The 20000-nt window shown below is 47.4% G+C and overlaps 1 protein-coding gene across 1 annotated transcript in view; it reads left to right on the forward strand.

The window, feature by feature from the left end:
• The window catches only part of vti1a (vesicle transport through interaction with t-SNAREs 1A), a 147105-nt gene that overhangs the window by 5371 nt on the left and 121734 nt on the right, over positions 1-20000 (forward strand). Inside the window, exons 2-3 of the mRNA XM_076296234.1 lie at positions 13496-13554; positions 19448-19558. Of these exons, the coding sequence (XP_076152349.1) occupies positions 13496-13554; positions 19448-19558 (170 nt within the window). The remainder of the gene's footprint in view (positions 1-13495; positions 13555-19447; positions 19559-20000) is intronic.

Raw genomic sequence — 20000 nt, forward strand, 5'->3', positions numbered from 1 at the left:
TAACCGCATCAAACTTCTACCCGCTCAATTGTAGCATTCTTTACACGAAAATTTATATTAAAAATTCACAGACAACATATTTTCACATTCATGGCAAAATTCAAACGGGACCAGAAAATAATTATTTTCTCACATTAACGATTTTTCAATCTAGAGGTCCAGCGGGGATAGCAGACAGGGCGGGACTTACCAGCTCTATACAATCACCTCACCTTTTGATATCCTCCTCTTGGAACCTTGGAAAATAAAAATAAAGCTAGTTGAGGTGAGTTGAGCAGATAGCATTCTGTGGAAACCCAACATGAGGCTAGTTGAGCAGGTAGCATTTAGTGGAAACCCAACATGAGGCTAGTTGAGGTAGCATTCAGTGGAAACCCAATATGAAGCTAGTTGAGGTAGCATTCAGTGGAAACCCAGCATGAAGCTAGTTGAGCAGGTAGCATTCAGTGGAAACCCAACATGAGGCTAGTTGAGCAGGTAGCATTCAGTGGAAACCCAACATGAGGCTAATTGAGCAGGTAGCATTCAGTGGAAACCCAACATGAGGCTAGTTGAGCAGGTAGCATTCAGTGGAAACCCAACATGAAGCTACTGTGTGGCCACTGGGAGCAATGATCTTGCTCGTATGAAATTAGCCAATAGAAGTGGGCGTCCTAAATTAGGACCCAATGATCTTGCTCGTGTGAAATTAGCCAATAGGACCCAATGATCTTGCTCATATGAAATTAGCCAATAGAAGTGGGCGAGGACCAAAGAAGTCATTAGGATCATAAGGCACTTTCAGGCTCCTAATAAGTGGTAGAGCTCAGCTCACTGACTCATAATAATAATAATAATAATAATAATAATAATAACTTCAATTTATATAGCGCCTTTCAAGATACCCAAGGTCGCTTTACAAGAGTGGGAGTAGGGGGGTAGGGGCATGGTGGGGGTTTAGGGAGGGTAGGCAAGAGAGAAGAGGTGTGTTTTGAGGTGCTTTTGGAACTGTGTCAGAGAAGTGGCGGAACGGATAGGAGGGGGCAGGGTGTTCCAAAGGGTAGGGGCAATTGCACAGAAAGCCCTGTCACCAAAGGTCTTGAGTCTGGTGCGGGGAGTGGAGAGTAAGTCCTTGCTGGTGGAGCGCAGGGACCGTGACTGGGTGTACGGGTGGAGGAGGTCAGTGATGTACTTGGGTGCCAGTGAGTGAAGTGATTTGTAGGTAAGGGTGTCACGATTTCGATTTTATTTCGAAATCGATCGAAATTACATCTCAATCTCGAACTTCGAACTTAAAAGTAGAATCGACGATGCAGCCACACCCCCAATTAAATTCACGTTCAGCATGTATGCCAAGACGCACAAACACACATGCACGGGCTGAACTGCAGCGTCAACACTCCTCTAATTTTAGGCTGCAGCCAGTTAAAATATAGGCCTACACATCAACCTACCGAAATCAAAGCCCCTCTTGCTACTTTGAAATCACCGGTGTGGAAGTATTCGTTCATTCACGTCAATTAAAACTAACTTAGCCTACTCAACTTAGCAAGTGAAAAGATGGTCTAATTACAGTCCAAAGTTACTTTAAGGCTTAAAATGAACATTTATAATTACATATTCCATGAACACTAACCTTGGGTCTCTTCGGAGTGTGCTGAAACAATCAAATTAACATTCTGTGTTGTTTCATTTTACTATGTTCACGTCTCTGTTTTAGCCTAAAGTTAGTTCTGTTTACATTACAACCTCGCGGTTGGAACGGTTTCAAAGCGGTTTCAAAATAAAAGCCCCCCCCCCCGAAAAAAAGAAGGAAAAGGCCAAAAAGAGTAAATAACATATAAGGAATGCATTAATAGTAATATTTAAATTAGATCGAAAATCGAATCGAATCGTGACTTTAAAATTGAAAATTACATCGAATTGAGGATTTGGAGAATCGTGACACCCCTATTTGTAGGTGAGGAGGAGGATTTTGTAGCTGATGCGTTGTTTGATTGGCAGCCAGTGGAGTTTCTTGAGGATGGGGTGATGTGCTGCCAGGGCTTGGTGTGGGTTAACACCCTGGCAGCTGAGTTCTGGACATACTGCAATCTGTCTAGGGCTTTGTTGGGCAGCCCAGACAGTACACCATTGCAGTAGTCCAGACGGGAGGTGACAAATGCATGAATGAGAGTTTCGGTGACTGAGTCGGTGAGTGACGGCCGGAGTCTTGAAATGTTACGGAGGTGAAAGAAGGCAGATTTGGTGATGCTCTGGATGTGGAAACTGAATGAGAGTGTGGAGTCCAGAATGACGCCCAGGTTCTGCACTTTGGGAGATGGGGAGGTGGGACAGCCGTCGATGACCAGGGTGAGGTCTCCAACCCTCCTGAGCAGTGGTGCTGGGACCACCACCATGAGCTCTGTCTTGTTGGTGTTGAGTTTCAGAAGGTTGTTGGTCATCCAGGTTTTGATATCATGCAGACAGTTGTTGAGTTGTATTGGTGGGAGTTGTGAGGAGGGCTTGGTGCTGACATACAGTTGGGTGTCGTCTGCATAACAGTGGAAACTGAGTCCATGGTTGCGGATGGTCTGACCGAGGGGGAGCAAGTAGATGGTAAAGAGGAGGGGACCAAGGACAAATCCCTGGGGGACGCCATGGTTAACTGTTGCAGTGGTGGAGTAGGAGCCTTGCAGAGTGATGTATTGTTTACGGTTGGAGAGGTAAGACTGGAACCAAGAGAGAGCAGTGTCGGTAAGGCCGATGAGCTCAGAGAGACGGGAGAGGAGGATGGAGTGGGAGATGGTATCGAAGGCAGCAGAGAGGTCGAGGAGGATGAGGATGGAAACAAGGCCGTTGTCTGCAGCAATCAGGAGGTCGTTTGTTATTTTGATGAGGGCGGTTTCGGTGCTATGATGGGGTCTGAAGCCCTATTGGAGAGGTTCAAAGAGCTCATGGTGGGACATGTGATGTTGTAGCTGGGCAGCCACTGCTCTTTCCAAGATCCTGCTCAGGAACGGAAGGTTGGAGATCGGACGGTAGTTGTTGGGGTCATCTGGGTCCAGGCCTGTCTTTTTGAGTGTTGGGGTCACGGCCGCCAACTTAAAGCTGGAGGGTACCACACCAGAGCCGAGTGAGGCGTTGATGATGTCAACCACCGGGGGGCAAATGGTGGGGAGACAGGCCTTCACAAGGGTCGTGGGTAGTGGATCCAGACTGCAGGATGAAGTCCCGGCTTTGGTCAAGAGGTCGAGGACTTGATCAGCATCCAACAGGGAGAAGGTGGAGAGGCGGCGCTGTGGTGGGCAGAAGGATGGTACATGTCCTGCCGAGGTAGTGTGGCCGGCGGGGAGGGTGTAGATGCCTGGAGCTGCCGGTGGATGATGGCCACTTTCTGGTGGAAACGTCCAGGAACCTGGAGCAGAGGTCAGCGGCATCAGAGGGTTGCGGAGCGTCGGGAGGGTCGAGAAGGCGGTTGATGGTGGAGAAAAGCATTTTCGGATGCTTTTGTTGGCTGTGTATAAGTGTGGAGAAATGGAGTGTTTTTGCCTGGGTGAGGGCCTCTTTGTAGCACTTGATGTGGTCTCTGTAGGCTTCGAGGTGGACAGTGAGGCCGGATCTTTTGTGAAGCCTCTCAAGCCGGCGCCCCGTGGACTTAAGCCTCCGCAGCTCTGGGGTAAACCAGGGAGCGGGGCGGGTGTAGGAGACCAGTTTGGTGGTGAGTGGAGCAACAGAGTCCAGGCTGAGGGCGAGGGCGCTGTTATAGTGTTCCACCAAGCCGTCAGCAGTGCGGTTAGAAGGGTGGATAGCGAGGTTCACTGCATGAAAAGTGTGATTTTCGTCCCCGTAAACGACCGGAGATCTCCCTCATTTTCGGTAGTTGACGACAATTTGCAACCCGCGCTTGTCGCCGTTTGTCTGTGCCACAAATTGTCGGAACCGAACAATGACGTATGTGGAGAGCTTGCAGAGTGCTAATGGCCCTAATTAGCATATGAATGCAGCAAAACCGCGGCTGGCCAGGCCTGGCTAGAATATCCTTACTCAGTATTGGATGAAACCACAACTTTCAAACAAGAAAAATCACTCGTGATTGGTAGCAAAACCACACCTGGCCAGGCCAGGCTTGAATTTCCTTACTCAGTATTGGATGAAACCACAACTTTCAAACAAGTAAAATCACTCGTGATTGGTTGGCAGATCCCCAATAATAATGTATATATATTTATTTATTTATTCATATTATGCTGTATATTCATGTTATCCTATGTAGGCTACTACACTATTATTAGGCTACCATCAAGGACATGAATGAATTTATAGAGGAAATGAACATTTGCCAGGAACATGTTTATGCAAATTAAGAGCTTTATTAAAACAAACACAACTATATACAAAGCGAGGATCTGCCCACACATGGGTAGAGGATGATCCAAAAACTACAACTCCGTGAACTGTCCGTTTGCCTCCTCGGGGTTGTAGGTAACTGGCGGCATTCTTTCCGAGGCAGGTCCGTTGTGCAGACGCCTATTGTGCGTGGCTCTGTACTTCGGCGTCGCCTATAACCGGGACTACAGCTTCGCACAGAGTTCAGAGAGCTCCGGCCTACGAAATGACGGCGACCGTACAATCCATCCAGAGACCCCACCAACAACGCCATCTTCTTCATCAGACATGAGGTCTACGGTGGCGGACTTCCAGAGTTCCACCTCGTCATCTGCTAGCACACTCTCGATTCCAGCAGCTGTAAAAAAACAATGAATCAGTACTGTGCGATGCGATGCACTGCGTATGGACACAACACATCTATCAATGCACCTGAAAAATAGTCACCAAATAAAGTCTTACCCTCTTTCTTCTCGCTCGACTCCGAGCTGAACTCTTCGCAGCTTCCGCCCGCAATGAGTTTTCTGGCTGGGTATACCTAAAGCTCCTGCCGTCTCGTAATATGTCTTACAGGCGGCTGGAAAACAATTAAATGAGAGTGGTATGAATAAAAATCAAACGCAAGTCATAGTAACATTAAACAAGGAAGGAGAAACTGTAAAAAAAAAGTAGGCTAACTTACACACAATGTCGTCTTTATCAACATCGTGTAAATCTGGACATGCAGATATTGCTCCGAGCAAATAGGAGGTCACTGCCTCATTATGAGGCGAGATTAGTCTGTGAAAACAAAATGTACAGTTATGATCGGTATCTATCCTATGGTATCTATACGTATATATTTCCTTATACCGCAGAATGAAAGCATATTCTTTAAATCTTACCCTGGCTCCGGTTCATAGCGCCTGCAATTCGTCTCCAAGTTGTGAAGACGGCGTGCTCTCTGTAAATGACGAGACAAAAAAATACACTTTAATAAAGCTGGTTCTGCTCACTTGTTCTTTTGCAAGGCTACTAGGCTACTCTTAGCTTTGGTTTTAGGCTAGGGTACTTTTAGCTTAGCTAGCAGTCATCGAACATATTCTTACCGCAAGCTTGGGATTGTTCACCAGTCTTCTCTTCTTAAAGTTTGTCTCTCCCGCACAATTTTTCGACTCCAGAGCAGCGGTCCTCTATGGACAGCAACCTGGAGTTTACCTAATTGCTTGAATGACTTGCAGACAGCTCCGAAGCTCAGTCACGACCCCATTAAGAGGCAAAGTTAGTCTGTGAAAACAAAATGTACAGTTAAGATCGGTATCTATGAACGTAGCCTATCTATTTCCTTATAGCCTACAGCAGAATGAAAGCGTATTCTTTAAATCTTACCATTGCAACGGTAGCACCTATGTGTCTCCGAGTGAACCCTGGTAGGCTACGGCTGGCTACCGCGGCTCTGATTTCCCGACAGCAGATGTCCATTCTCCTGGCGAGACAAGTAGGCCTACTCATCTGGCACTAGATCCAATGCTCTCCATTCTTCCAAGCAAAAAGGGAAGTGCTCGTTTAAAGGCCACCTCTTCTAGAAGGAATGAGCGCCGACGATCGCGGGCGCGTTGTTTATGATTCACATCCACATACATCCAAGTAACGTGAAGTAGTAGCCTAATGAAACTGTAGGCTAGCCTTTCTGTTCTGCTGAATCCAAGTACAGCTCGCTGCAGCCTGTGGGAAGGCGAGGCTTGTAGATGCTCCTCTCTGAATTTGCCGCCGCACACTGACTGTTGTTTATCCTATCAGCTGTTCTGGTGGAAGCGCGACCACAGTGCAACCACTGCTCACTAGAGGAAGTGTCTCCCCTGCTGGCGTGGGGGCGTAACGGTTGGACTTAGTGGTTTATTGAAGTGACCCTGTGCAGGCTTGTATCATACTCTGCTCCAGAGTCATATCCATCAATAGACTGGAAGTAGCAGATAGATACCTGCAGACTTTTCTCTCCAAATTTGTCAAACTGTTTGGCCCATTGCGCTGCACCCCCAACATGCATCTACATCTCCATTTGAAAGAATGCATGTTGGATTACGGACCAGTTTATTCTTTTTGGTGTTTTTAATTTGAGCGTTTTAATGGAATACTGGAAAAGTTTAATCACAACAATAGGACAATTGAAGTCTTCATATGCCATGGACATGTGAATATGGTGCAGAATTTGCCAGTATTTTAGGAATACAAATGGTTGGGACTTTGTCATGCAATGACACAGCTGATATGCTCTATGTGAAGCACAGTGTTTTGGTGTCAGCAGAACGACTTTTCTTAGAAAACTGTACAGTGGTGCCTCTGTCTCCATTCCACCAGACAATCTTGGATGTGTCTGACAGACATGCAATGTTGACAATGTATCATCAGATGTACTCTTGTGTCACTGATAGGGCTGGGATAAACGATTATTTTTTAAACGATTAATCTAGCGATTATTTTTTCGATGCATCGATTAATCTTAACGATTCATTTTTTCAGTCCGATTCGATTTCGATTCGATTATCGATTATCTCCCCATTAATTCACTAATAGCAACTTATACATGTTTATTTACATATCTGAATGAAAAAACATGAATTATTTAACATTGCAATATATGTTTATTGCTCTTAAGATTCCAAAATAAAAGACTGAAGTGCAAGTAACTACAAGTGCAAAGTAATGTATTCTTAGTCAGAGGTAGCATTCAATAAAGTTTCAGTTAGTCATTTTAAGACGTTCGTGTGGGAATCATGTGTGGATGCAATTCATAACGTAGTTCAAATAACAGTTCGTACTTCTCCTTTGGACAAACACTTTTGAGTCTTGGAAAACACTTTTCCATTTCCATCTGGATTTTGCAAACAGAGTCAATAAAATGAGCCCTGCATGAGTAATACAAGCAGCTGCAAGTAAGCATGCTAAACTTGACACCCAAACAGTATTCTAACGTTAGCTTTGAGATAAGGCTACTGCTTGATTGCATACTGTAACTTAACTTCGTTTAGTCTCCTCAATGTACTATGTTGTGATAAGACCTTGGCAGAGTTTACTTTAACTTTAATGCAGCGGTTTTGAACAAATTTGCGCAGCATGGTCACGATGCTAAGCGGATTTAATAGCAATGTAGCCCACTGTGTTCTATGCAGTGCTTCTATGTGGCAACAACAATCCTTCAAAAAATTTTTGTTAAATGCACATGCAGAGGAGGAGCAGCGGGCTCGTTACGAGAGAGAGCGGGCGGGGTGAGGAAAGGCTGTGTGAGTAAGTGGCAAATGCAGCTCAATGAAATTATTTTATCTTATCTTTAATTTAAATAGCAGGCCTACAACATAGAACATCAATGTGTGGTGGCCGGTTTTGATTTCGTGGTGCCCAGCCACAGATTAGTCAACGTATGGAAAACACTGAAGGTGTAAAATAAAAAATATTTAGCAGCACACGTTATGCTCGACGAATCGACGCTCATATTTTGCGTCGACGTCTTCGATTACGTCGACGCGTTGTCCCAGCCCTAGTCACTGATGTTGACTGTTTTGCCATGACATGCAAACGGGTAACATATATGAATGTAACTTACTCAATCGATGGATCTAGAGCAGAAATGTCAGCATATGTATATGCTAAGTGGTGTGGAAACACTAACAGTTTTGAGGAACCCATCCTTGACCCTCTAGCAGAACTACGACCAGCAATTATAAAGCAGTTTATAGTTGTTAATGTTGTACTGCATTTAAACATGTTATTGCACAATTTTCCTGGCTTCATCCCCATCCGGACAGACATTTTTATGGAAAGCCAATAGAAGTTTGGGGCTTGTAGGGAACAGACACGTCATACCCAGCATAATTTCTGCCAGTTGAGCGCATTGCTGGGAGATGTGTGGTTAATACATCCTCTGTGCATTTAAGTAAGACCAAAGAAAAGGTCACTGTAGTCATGCCACTATGCACAGTAGTTGAGCTCTAGGAGACTGTGATCTCTGCAGACCCCTCATTCTGATTCTAATGTTGTTTGCATGGAATGCACATTTTACCTTGCTGATTCTGATTCACATTTTACCAGCTGATTCTGATTAAAACTCATTTTTGAAATAAATTATTTTGTGTATCTTTTTTACATAACATTTGCCATTGCTAATGGCATACACAGTAATCTAGCTACTTTAATTAAATAAATCAGTTCAAGCTAAAATGTAAGAGTCTATAATTAGGCTACACTGAGCCTGATCTATTTGTACCAGAGATTTTCTTACCTTTTAGAAAAATGTCACCTGGGGTAAAACTCCCCCTGCAACCCTGATTTGCATTTGTATAGCTCACAGCATTTTCATTTACATGTTAAAGCCTCCCCTAGAATTAGGAGGAGGGGGGTCATGGGGGGACAACTGCCAAGCAAGGACCACGTCAATTTCTGACAATTCATGGCAGTTTTCGGCGTTGCCTGCAAATTACCGTGAACAGCCGTTAACCTGAACTTCCACGACAATCTACAGTGCCGCATAGTGACGAAAATCACACTTTTCATGCAGTGGTTGGCAGCTGTTAGCCAGCGTAGGTATACACACACGCTTTGTGTTCCTGTATGTGATAGACCTTTTTGTAGGCTGCTTGGGGAGGGACACTGGGACAGGGAACAGGATGGCTTGGTGGTCGGAGACAGCCGGGTCCGTGCAGCAGAGATGGGAGGGGCTTAGGCCAACACAGCACACCAGGTCCAGGGTGTGCCCCTTGGCATGTGTAGGGCCCTGTACATGTTGTTTAATGTCAAAGCAGTCCAACAGTGAGAGGAAATCCACAGCGAAGGAACAGCTGCTGGAGTCTACATGGATGTTAAAGTCGCCCAGTATGAGAGTAGCTGGGGACATGGGGCAGACCGAGGCCAGCAGGTCCGAGAACTCCTGTAGAAAGCAGGAGGAGGCTTTCGGGGGGCGGTAGACAAGAACCACCTGGAGCTGTGTGGCACCAGACAGCGTGAAGTGGAGGCACTCAAATGATGATGTTGTGACTGGGATTTCTTTTAACAGGATGTCATTGCGGTGTATAACAGCCAGGCCGCCACCACGGCCGCAGCTGCGAGGCTTTTGGATGTAGGAATATCCAGAGGGAGTGGCTTGATTGAGTGTGATAAATTCATGGGGATTCTGCCATGTTTCAGTCAGGCAGAGAAAGTCCAAAGTTTTATCCAGAATTGTTTCGTGGAGGAGTAAGGCCTTGTTGTTGAGTGAGCGAACATTCAGTAGCATAAAAGAGGCAGATGGAGGCACTGTGATAGCAGACACAGTATTGGCCGCCACACTAACCAGGGGGCTCAGAAGGACAGGTGGTGGGCGTGGGGCAGGTCGATGATGTCGCCGAAGTGAGTTTGCCCTGACGGCCGGCACAGCCATAGTTGTAGCCAGGTAAACAAACTTATGCCTGGTAGCCCGATGCACGTAGGGTGGACGGCGCAGGAGCCGAAGAGATTTTATCACCTCAAGGCAGTCCGGGAGCGCGTGCGGGATGATGTTCCTGAGTTCCATTGCGGAGTATTTGAAACGAAACGACATGAGATGTTCGGTTGTTAGCAGCCTAGCTTGGCGTGCTACTAGCTCCAGGCGAGTTGACAAGCCGGTGAACGAGCCGCAGCTGTAGCCCTCCGACGAGATGTTTGTACTTTGTCCAGGCGGTACAGCAACCAGTCGAGCTGGGACCAGGCCGTCCACGGTAGGAGAACTCCAATATAACGTTAGTAGTTTAAACCGCCAGGAGAGATGGAAAGGTCGGATGCGAGAAGCGGCGACAAACACGCCAGCGTCCTCTCAGCAACCGGAAGTGTTGAGTTGACGATTAAATCGTGGTTCGGGTGTGACTCAGTTACCACACACACACACAGGCAGTTGCATGTGTGCATATAGTGCTTTATCAAGGCACCCACTGGGTGATGCACGGCAGCCATTATGCACTAAAAAAGCTCAGCACACACCAGCTATAAGTGGAGAGTGAGGGGATGAGCAAGTTTCTTATTTATTTGGGATGATCAGGGGATCATATACCCATTCTCATAGTGATCAGGGGATCATATACCCATTCTCATAGTGATCAGGGGATCATATAAGAGCTAAACAAATTTTATTCCAGATTTGATGTGCATTCCTTCAATAACGAAATAATGATGCTGAAGAATATAGCACTGGAATCTAAACATCAAGCTTCTCATCCTTTTGATGTACATTCTGTTGTTAAAACTTTCAAACACTGCAAAAGAAGAACAAGTGCTGGTCCAGATAATATCAGTAGTCAAATACTTTCCAACTGTGCTGATCAATTAGGCCCTATTTTTAACTACATCTTTAATTTATCCTTGTCTCAGCAGAAGGTGCCTAAATTGTGGAAAATGTCTACTATAGTCCCTGTTGGCAAAACTAAACATCCCAAATCCTTAAATGACTTCAGGCCTATAGCCCTGACTTCATTAGTTATGAAGTCATTCGAAAAATTGATCAAAGCCGAACTGCTGAAAGCTACTGAACACCTCATGGACCCACTGCAGTTCGCATATAGGACCAAGAGAGGGGTTCAGGATGCCACCATAACTCTGTTGAATTACATCTATAAACACCTTGAGAGCCCAAAAAATCATGTTAGATTGATGTTTGTTGACTTCTCATCCGCCTTCAATACTATTCAGCCACACCTACTAATCCAGAGACTAAGGGATAACTTTGGTCTGGAAGGTAGTATTGGTGGCTGGATTTTGGATTTTCTTACATTGAGGACACAAAGAGTCAGAGTAAATGGCCATTTCTCTGATCTATCTGTAACATCTACTGGCTCACCTCAAGGGTGCGTTCTCTCTCCTCTGCTGTACATAATGTACACAAATGATTGCCGTAGCAATTTTGAAAACCGTCATATATTGAAGTTTGCGGATGACACAGTTATAGTGAGCCTGTTAAATAGCACGGAAACATCGCATGGTCCTGTGGTTGATTACTTTTTAAAAGGGTGTCAGGAATCTTTTTTATCCTTAAATGTTTTAAAGACAAAGGACATGTGCATTGATTTTAGAAGTGTGCAGCCTTCTCCGGATATCATAGTGATTGATGGTCAGACAGTCGAATCTGTAGAGTCTTATAAGTACTTAGGCACCTTTCTTGACAACAAACTGACATTTGAGAAAAATACTGACTCGATCTATAAGAAAAGCCAGCAGCGTCTTTTTTGTCTTCGAAAACTCTCCAAATTCCAGGTTGACTCTACCCTGATGACTATGTTTTATCGTTCTTTTATTGAGTCTGTTATTACATTCTCCTTTATTTGTTGGTTTCAGTCCTTGAGGGTAAAGGAGAGGAACCTGCTAAACAAGGTTGTTAGTGTTAGTAGCAAAATTATTGGGCTTGGACAAGAAACTTTACAGGATCGATCTCTACAACAAACAGCTATTTAAGAAAGCAAACTCCATCTTGTCTGACTGTTCTCATCCTCTACATCAACAGTTTCAGTTTCTACCATCAGGTTCATTGCTCAGACTCCCATTTGCCAAAACAAATAGATTCAAACACTCCTTTGTTCCTTCTGCTGTCTCCCTTCTAAACGCTAGGAGGAAAAGGTAGTTTACCCTCCTATGATAATGATGTGCATCATGTTATTTATTATATTATGTGTATTTATGTATTTTTGTCATTTTGTGTGCTCGTACTGCTGCAAAACTAATTGCCCCATTGGGGGACAAATAAAGGCATTACATTACATATATTCTCATTGTGATCAGGGGATCATATACACATTCTCATTGTGATCAGGGGATCATATACACATTCTCATTGTGATCAGGGGATCATTCTCATTGTGATCAGGGGATTTGTGTCTTGTCAGCAACATTTGAGATGGTGTCACTTCGCTACAGTGCCACATTAACTATGACTAGGCTCTACTTTGGAATTCGGATTATCAGAGCCAGTGGGACTAGGACTAAATGGTCCCTACCTTGGAATTAGGATTATCAGACTAACTATCAGAGCCAGTAACATGGAGTGGATGAATACAGGTGTTGGCATTGTTTCCAGGTTGCATAGTAGTTATTATGGTCTGGCTAACCATGGTGAAGGGTTCACTGCCCTTAGAAACATTATCACTGCAGTGCACACACTGCATGAAGTTAGATAAGAAGAGATGCAGATATGAGCTGACTATGTGATGGCCTTGACACACACACACACACACACACACACACACTCCACCCAGCACTGCCTCCTCCAATAGGGGGATTTAAATAGAGATTCCTGAAGACACAGACAGCAGCCCACACACACACACACACACACACACACACACACACACACACACACACACACACACACACACACACACAGAGCAGCCCACAGGCACTGCACGGATCATTCAGGCCCCTCATCACACAGTGCTGGCTGCAAGCAGCGTGAAAAGCACCCCAAGTGTTCGCACTCTTCAGGAAGTGGATGTCACCCACATAAACACACACACACACACACACATCAGTGGATGTCACCCACGTAAACACACACATGCTGACACACATACACAGACACACACACACACACACATCAGTGGCTGTCAGACCCAGACTGAGCAGCTTTGTGTGTTTGTGTGTGTGAGTGTGTGTCGGACGTGAATACGTACCAGGTGAAGTGTGTGTGTGAGTGTATGTCATCTGTGCTCCCTTTGAGTTCCGTCACCAGGCGTCGCCCCAGCACAACAAACCCCTCACGGCCCTGTCACATGCCCACAAATAGCAGCCATCACACACACACACACACACACACACACACACACACACACACACACACACACACACACACACACACACACACACACACACACACACACACACACACACACATACACATACACATACACATACACATACACATAGACATACACACACATACACATACGCAACACCATCAAACATCGCACACACACCCACTACGCCACTTCAAAAATACCTGTCTCATATGCTTATTTGTTTAGCTGTATGTCATGTGTGTTTATTTTCTGTGCATGTGTGTGTGTGTGTAGATGTGTGGGAGGAGTGTTGCTATCTTGTCATTATACGTGACGCTTCCATCATTTGATCAGTGTGTGTGTGTATGTGTGTGTGTGTGTGTGTGTGTGTGTTTCTCTTTCAGAGGAGAAGACGCAGCTGGTTCTAAATGTGGACAAACAGCTTGAAGAAGTCAGAGAGCTGGTAGGGGTTTGATCACCAGCCTTTCCTCCCCTAAATAATGAATCAGGAGTTAAACTCTCACACACACACACACACACACACACACACACACACACACATAAACAACGTCAGTAATGTTGACAGACACATCTGATTCTCTTTATGAGCCACACATACACACACACACACACACACACACACACACACGTATGCAGATGGCTTTTAAGTGACATCATGTGACACATTTCATACCATTATCTGCAACGACTTCACTGTCACCAGTCGATGCTTAAAGCGCTGCGTGTGTGTGTGTCATGTAAATAACATCTTAATAACGTCATGCTGATTGGTCGTACAGTGGCATCATGTGTGTGACACGACACTGTTTACGTTGCGCTCCTTTAGATGTCTCTGTTTACACTGTGGTGTCGCCATGACGGCCTGTCGGAGCGCCCACGCAGTCACTTCCTGAGATGACAGCGCTTTATTGAGCGCACACACACATGATCAGTGCACACACACATGATCAGTGCACACACACATGACCAGTGCACACACACATGACCAGTGCACACACACATGACCAGTGCACACACACATGACCAGTGCAGCACCACACAACACACCACAACACCACTGAGATGGCAGCGCTTTATTGAGCGCACACACACATGATCAGTGCAGCAACACACCACCACCACACCACCACACCACCACCACACAACACCACACCACCACACCACACCACCACACCACCACACCACCACACCACCACAACAACACACCACCACAACAACACACCACCACAACACCACACCACCACACCACACCACCACAACACAACACCACCACACCACCACAACACAACACCACCACACCACCACAACACCACACCACACCACACCACCACAACACAACACCACAACACCACTGAGATGGCAGCGCTTTATTGAGCGCACACACACATGATCAGTGCAGCAACACACCACCACCACACAACACCACACCACCACCACACAACACCACACCACCACACCACACCACCACCACAACACCACACCACCACACCACCACAACACCACACCACCACAACACCACACCACACCACCACACCACCACACCACCACACCACACCACCACCACAACACAACACCACCACACCACACCACCACACCACCACAACACCACACCACCACACCACCACACCACCACAACACCACAACACCACAACACCACACCACCACAACACCACACCACACCACCACACCACCACACCACCACACCACACCACACCAACACCACAACACCACACCACCACAACACCACCACACCACACCACCACAACACCACACCACCACACCACCACAACACCACAACACCACACCACCACACCACCACACCACCACAACACCACACCACCACACCACCACACCACACCACCACCACAACACAACACCACCACACCACCACAACACCACACCACCACAACACCACACCACCACAACACCACACCACCACAACACCACACCACCACAACACAACACCACCACACCACACCACCACAACACCACACCACCACAACACCACACCACCACACCACACCACCACAACACCACACCACCACACCACCACACCACACCACCACAACACCACACCACCACACCACCACACCACACCACCACACCACACCACCACAACAACACACCACCACAACACCACACCACCACACCACACCACCACCACACCACACCACCACACCACCACAACACCACACCACCACACCACACCACCACAACACAACACCACCACACCACACCACCACACCACCACACCACACCACCACAACACCACACCACCACACCACCACACCACACCACCACACCACACCACCACACCACCACACCACCACACCACCACAACAACACACCACCACAACACCACACCACCACACCACACCACCACAACACAACACCACCACACCACCACAACACAACACCACCACACCACCACAACACCACACCACACCACACCACCACAACACAACACCACACCACACCACTACAACACAACACCACCACACCACCACACCACCACACCACCACACCACCACACCACCACAACACCACAACACCACACCACCACAACACCACACCACACCACCACACCACCACACCACACCACACCACCACCACAACACCACACCACCACACCACACCACCACACCACCACAACACCACCACACCACACCACCACAACACCACACCACCACACCACCACAACACCACAACACCACACCACCACACCACCACAACACCACACCACCACACCACCACACCACACCACCACCACAACACAACACCACCACACCACCACAACACCACACCACCACAACACCACACCACCACAACACCACACCACCACAACACCACACCACCACAACACAACACCACCACACCACACCACCACACCACCACAACACCACACCACCACAACACCACACCACCACACCACACCACCACAACACCACAACACCACACCACCACACCACCACACCACACCACCACAACACCACACCACCACACCACCACACCACACCACCACACCACACCACCACACCACACCACCACAACAACACACCACCACAACACCACACCACCACACCACACCACCACAACACCACACCACCACACCACCACAACACCACACCACCACACCACACCACCACAACACAACACCACCACACCACCACACCACCACACCACACCACCACACCACCACACCACACCACCACAACACCACACCACCACACCACCACACCACACCACCACACCACACCACCACACCACCACACCACCACAACAACACACCACCACAACACCACACCACCACACCACACCACCACAACACAACACCACCACACCACCACAACACAACACCACCACACCACCACAACACCACACCACACCACACCACCACAACACAACACCACAACACCACTGAGATGGCAGCGCTTTATTGAGCGCACACACACATGATCAGTGCAGCAACACACCACACCACCACAACACCACACCACCACCACACAACACCACACCACCACACCACCACACCACCACCACAACACCACAACACCACACCACCACAACACCACACCACCACACCACCACACCACACCACCACACCACACCACCACACCACCACACCACCACACCACCACCACAACACACCACCACAACACCACACCACCACACCACACCACCACAACACAACACCACCACACCACCACAACACAACACCACCACACCACCACAACACCACACCACACCACACCACCACAACACAACACCACAACACCACTGAGATGGCAGCGCTTTATTGAGCGCACACACACATGATCAGTGCAGCAACACACCACACCACCACAACACCACAACACCACACAACACCACCACCACAACACAACACCACAACACCACAACACCACAACACCACACCACCACAACACCACACCACAACACAACACCACAACACCACAACACAACACCACCACACAACACCACCACACCACACCACAACACACCACCACAACAACACCACCACACCACCACACAACACCACCACACCACACCACACCACAACACACCACCACAACAACACCACCACACCACCACACAACACCACCACACAACACCACCACACCACAACACACCACCACAACAACACCACCACACCACCACACAACACCACCACACCACACCACACCACAACACACCACAACACCACTGAGATGGCAGCGCTTTATTGAGTGCACACACACATGATCAGTGCAGCACCACACCACCACCACACAACACCACACCACCACACAACACCACACCACCACAACACAACACCACCACACAACACCACCACAACACAACACAACACCACACCACACCACCACACAACACCACCACACAACACCACCACAACACAACACAACACCACAACACCACACCACCACACAACAACACCACACAACCCCACAACCCCACAACACCACAACACCACAACACCACACAACACGACAACACGACAACACACCACACACCACCACAACACCACACCACCCCACAACACCACCCCACAACACAACACCACCACAACAACACACCACACACCACAACACCACCCCACAACACCACATCACCACAACACCACACCACCACACAACAACACCACACAACCCCACAACACCACAACACCACCACAACAACACACCACACCACACACCACCACACACCACACCACACAACAACACACCACACACCACCACAACACCACAACAACACAACCCCACAACACCACCCCACAACACACCACCACCACAACACCACACCACCCCACAACACCACCCCACAACACAACACCACCCCACAACACCACCCCACAACACAACACCACCACAACACCACACCACCCCACAACACCACCCCACAACACCACCCCACAACACAACACCACCACAACAACACACAACACAACAACAACAACACACAACACAACAACAACAACACACAACAACAACAACACACAACACCACAACAACACACAACAACACACAACACCACAACAACAACACACAACACCACAACAACAACACACAACACCACAACAACACACAACAACACACAACACCACAACAACAACACACAACACCACAACAACACACAACAACACACAACACCACAACAACAACACACAACACCACAACAACACACAACAACACACAACACCACAACAACAACACACAACACCACAACAACACACAACAACACACAACAACACAACACCACAACAACACACAACACCACAACAACACACAACACCACAACACAACACCACAACAACACACAACACCACAACAACAACACACAACACCACAACAACAACACACAACACCACAACAACACACAACACCACAACACAACACACAACACCACAACAACACACAACACCACAACAACACCACACAACACCACAACAACACACAACAACACACAACACCACAACAACACACAACACCACAACACAACACCACAACAACACACAACACCACAACAACACACAACACCACAACAACAACACACAACACCACAACAACACACAACACCACAACAACAACACACAACACCACAACAACACACAACAACACAACACCACACAACACCACAACAACACACAACAACACACAACAACACACAACACCACAACAACACACAACACCACAACAACACACAACAACACACAACAACACAACACCACACAACACCACAACAACACACAACACCACAACAACACACAACACCACAACAACACACAACAACACACAACACCACAACAACACACAACAACACACAACACCACAACAACACAGAACACCACAACAACAACACCACAACACCACAACACCACACCACACCACAGAACACCACAACAACACACAACAACACACAACACCACAACAACAACACCACAACACAACACCACAACAACAACAAGCGGTTGCCATAGATATAGAACAGTAGCGTGGGTGTTCTGTCTCCATGGTGGAGGTGGCCAGTGGGGGTCATCAGAGCTGCCCCAGCGGTGTTTTCTGTGGCCCCTCCCTAATGTAAACACAGAGATGCAAAAGCTTCGATGCCTCCAGCAGCAGCAAACTCTCTGTTTCCCTGAAGCGCGCTTCTCAACGCTGCTTTTAACACACTTTTACACTAGAAATCCATTACGCGTGTGTGTGTGTGTGTGTGTGTGCGTGTGTGTGTGTGTGCGTGTGTGTGTGTGCGCTTTTAAGACACTCTCCATCATTAGATCTGTTGTTGCTTTCTCAGTTCTGTTTCTCATAGTGTGTGTGTGTGTGTGTGTGTGCCTCTAGATGGAGCAGATGGACCTGGAGGTGCGTGAGATTCCTGCCCAGAGCAGAGCCATGTACAGCACCCGCCTCCGCAGCTACAAGCAGGAGATGGACAAGCTAGAGAAGGACTTTGTGAGTACACACACACTCCACTGTTAAACACACACACACACATACACTCCACTTTTAGACACACAGACACACACACACACACGCACACACTTTTACTTACTTGCTGATCGAGCTGTATTTGTTTCTTTGTATTGCAAAATAGTAGTAACCTGTTCTCTTCAATTCACTGTGTTTATATTATATATTATATTTTATTATAGATATTACACACACACACACACACACACAGATGAATTCTCAATCTAAAGTTTGTTTGAAGGTCAGAGCTGTGTTTGGTTAATCCCGCGTGTGTGTGTGTGCGTGCGTGCGTGCGTGCGTGCGTGCGTGCGTGCGTGCGTGCGTGCGTGCGTGCGTGCGTGCGTGCGTGCCTGCGTGTGTGTGTGTGTGTGTGTGTGTGTGTGCCTGCGTGCGTGAGTGCGTGTGTAAAAGTGGAGTGTGTGTC

Source organism: Alosa pseudoharengus, unplaced genomic scaffold (assembly GCF_046254945.1).
Source record: "Alosa pseudoharengus isolate Yale_2024_CS ecotype anadromous, Long Island Sound unplaced genomic scaffold, YU_APseudo_1.1 YU_APseudo_1.1_scf_20, whole genome shotgun sequence".
NCBI classification, from domain to species: domain Eukaryota; kingdom Metazoa; phylum Chordata; class Actinopteri; order Clupeiformes; family Clupeidae; genus Alosa; species Alosa pseudoharengus.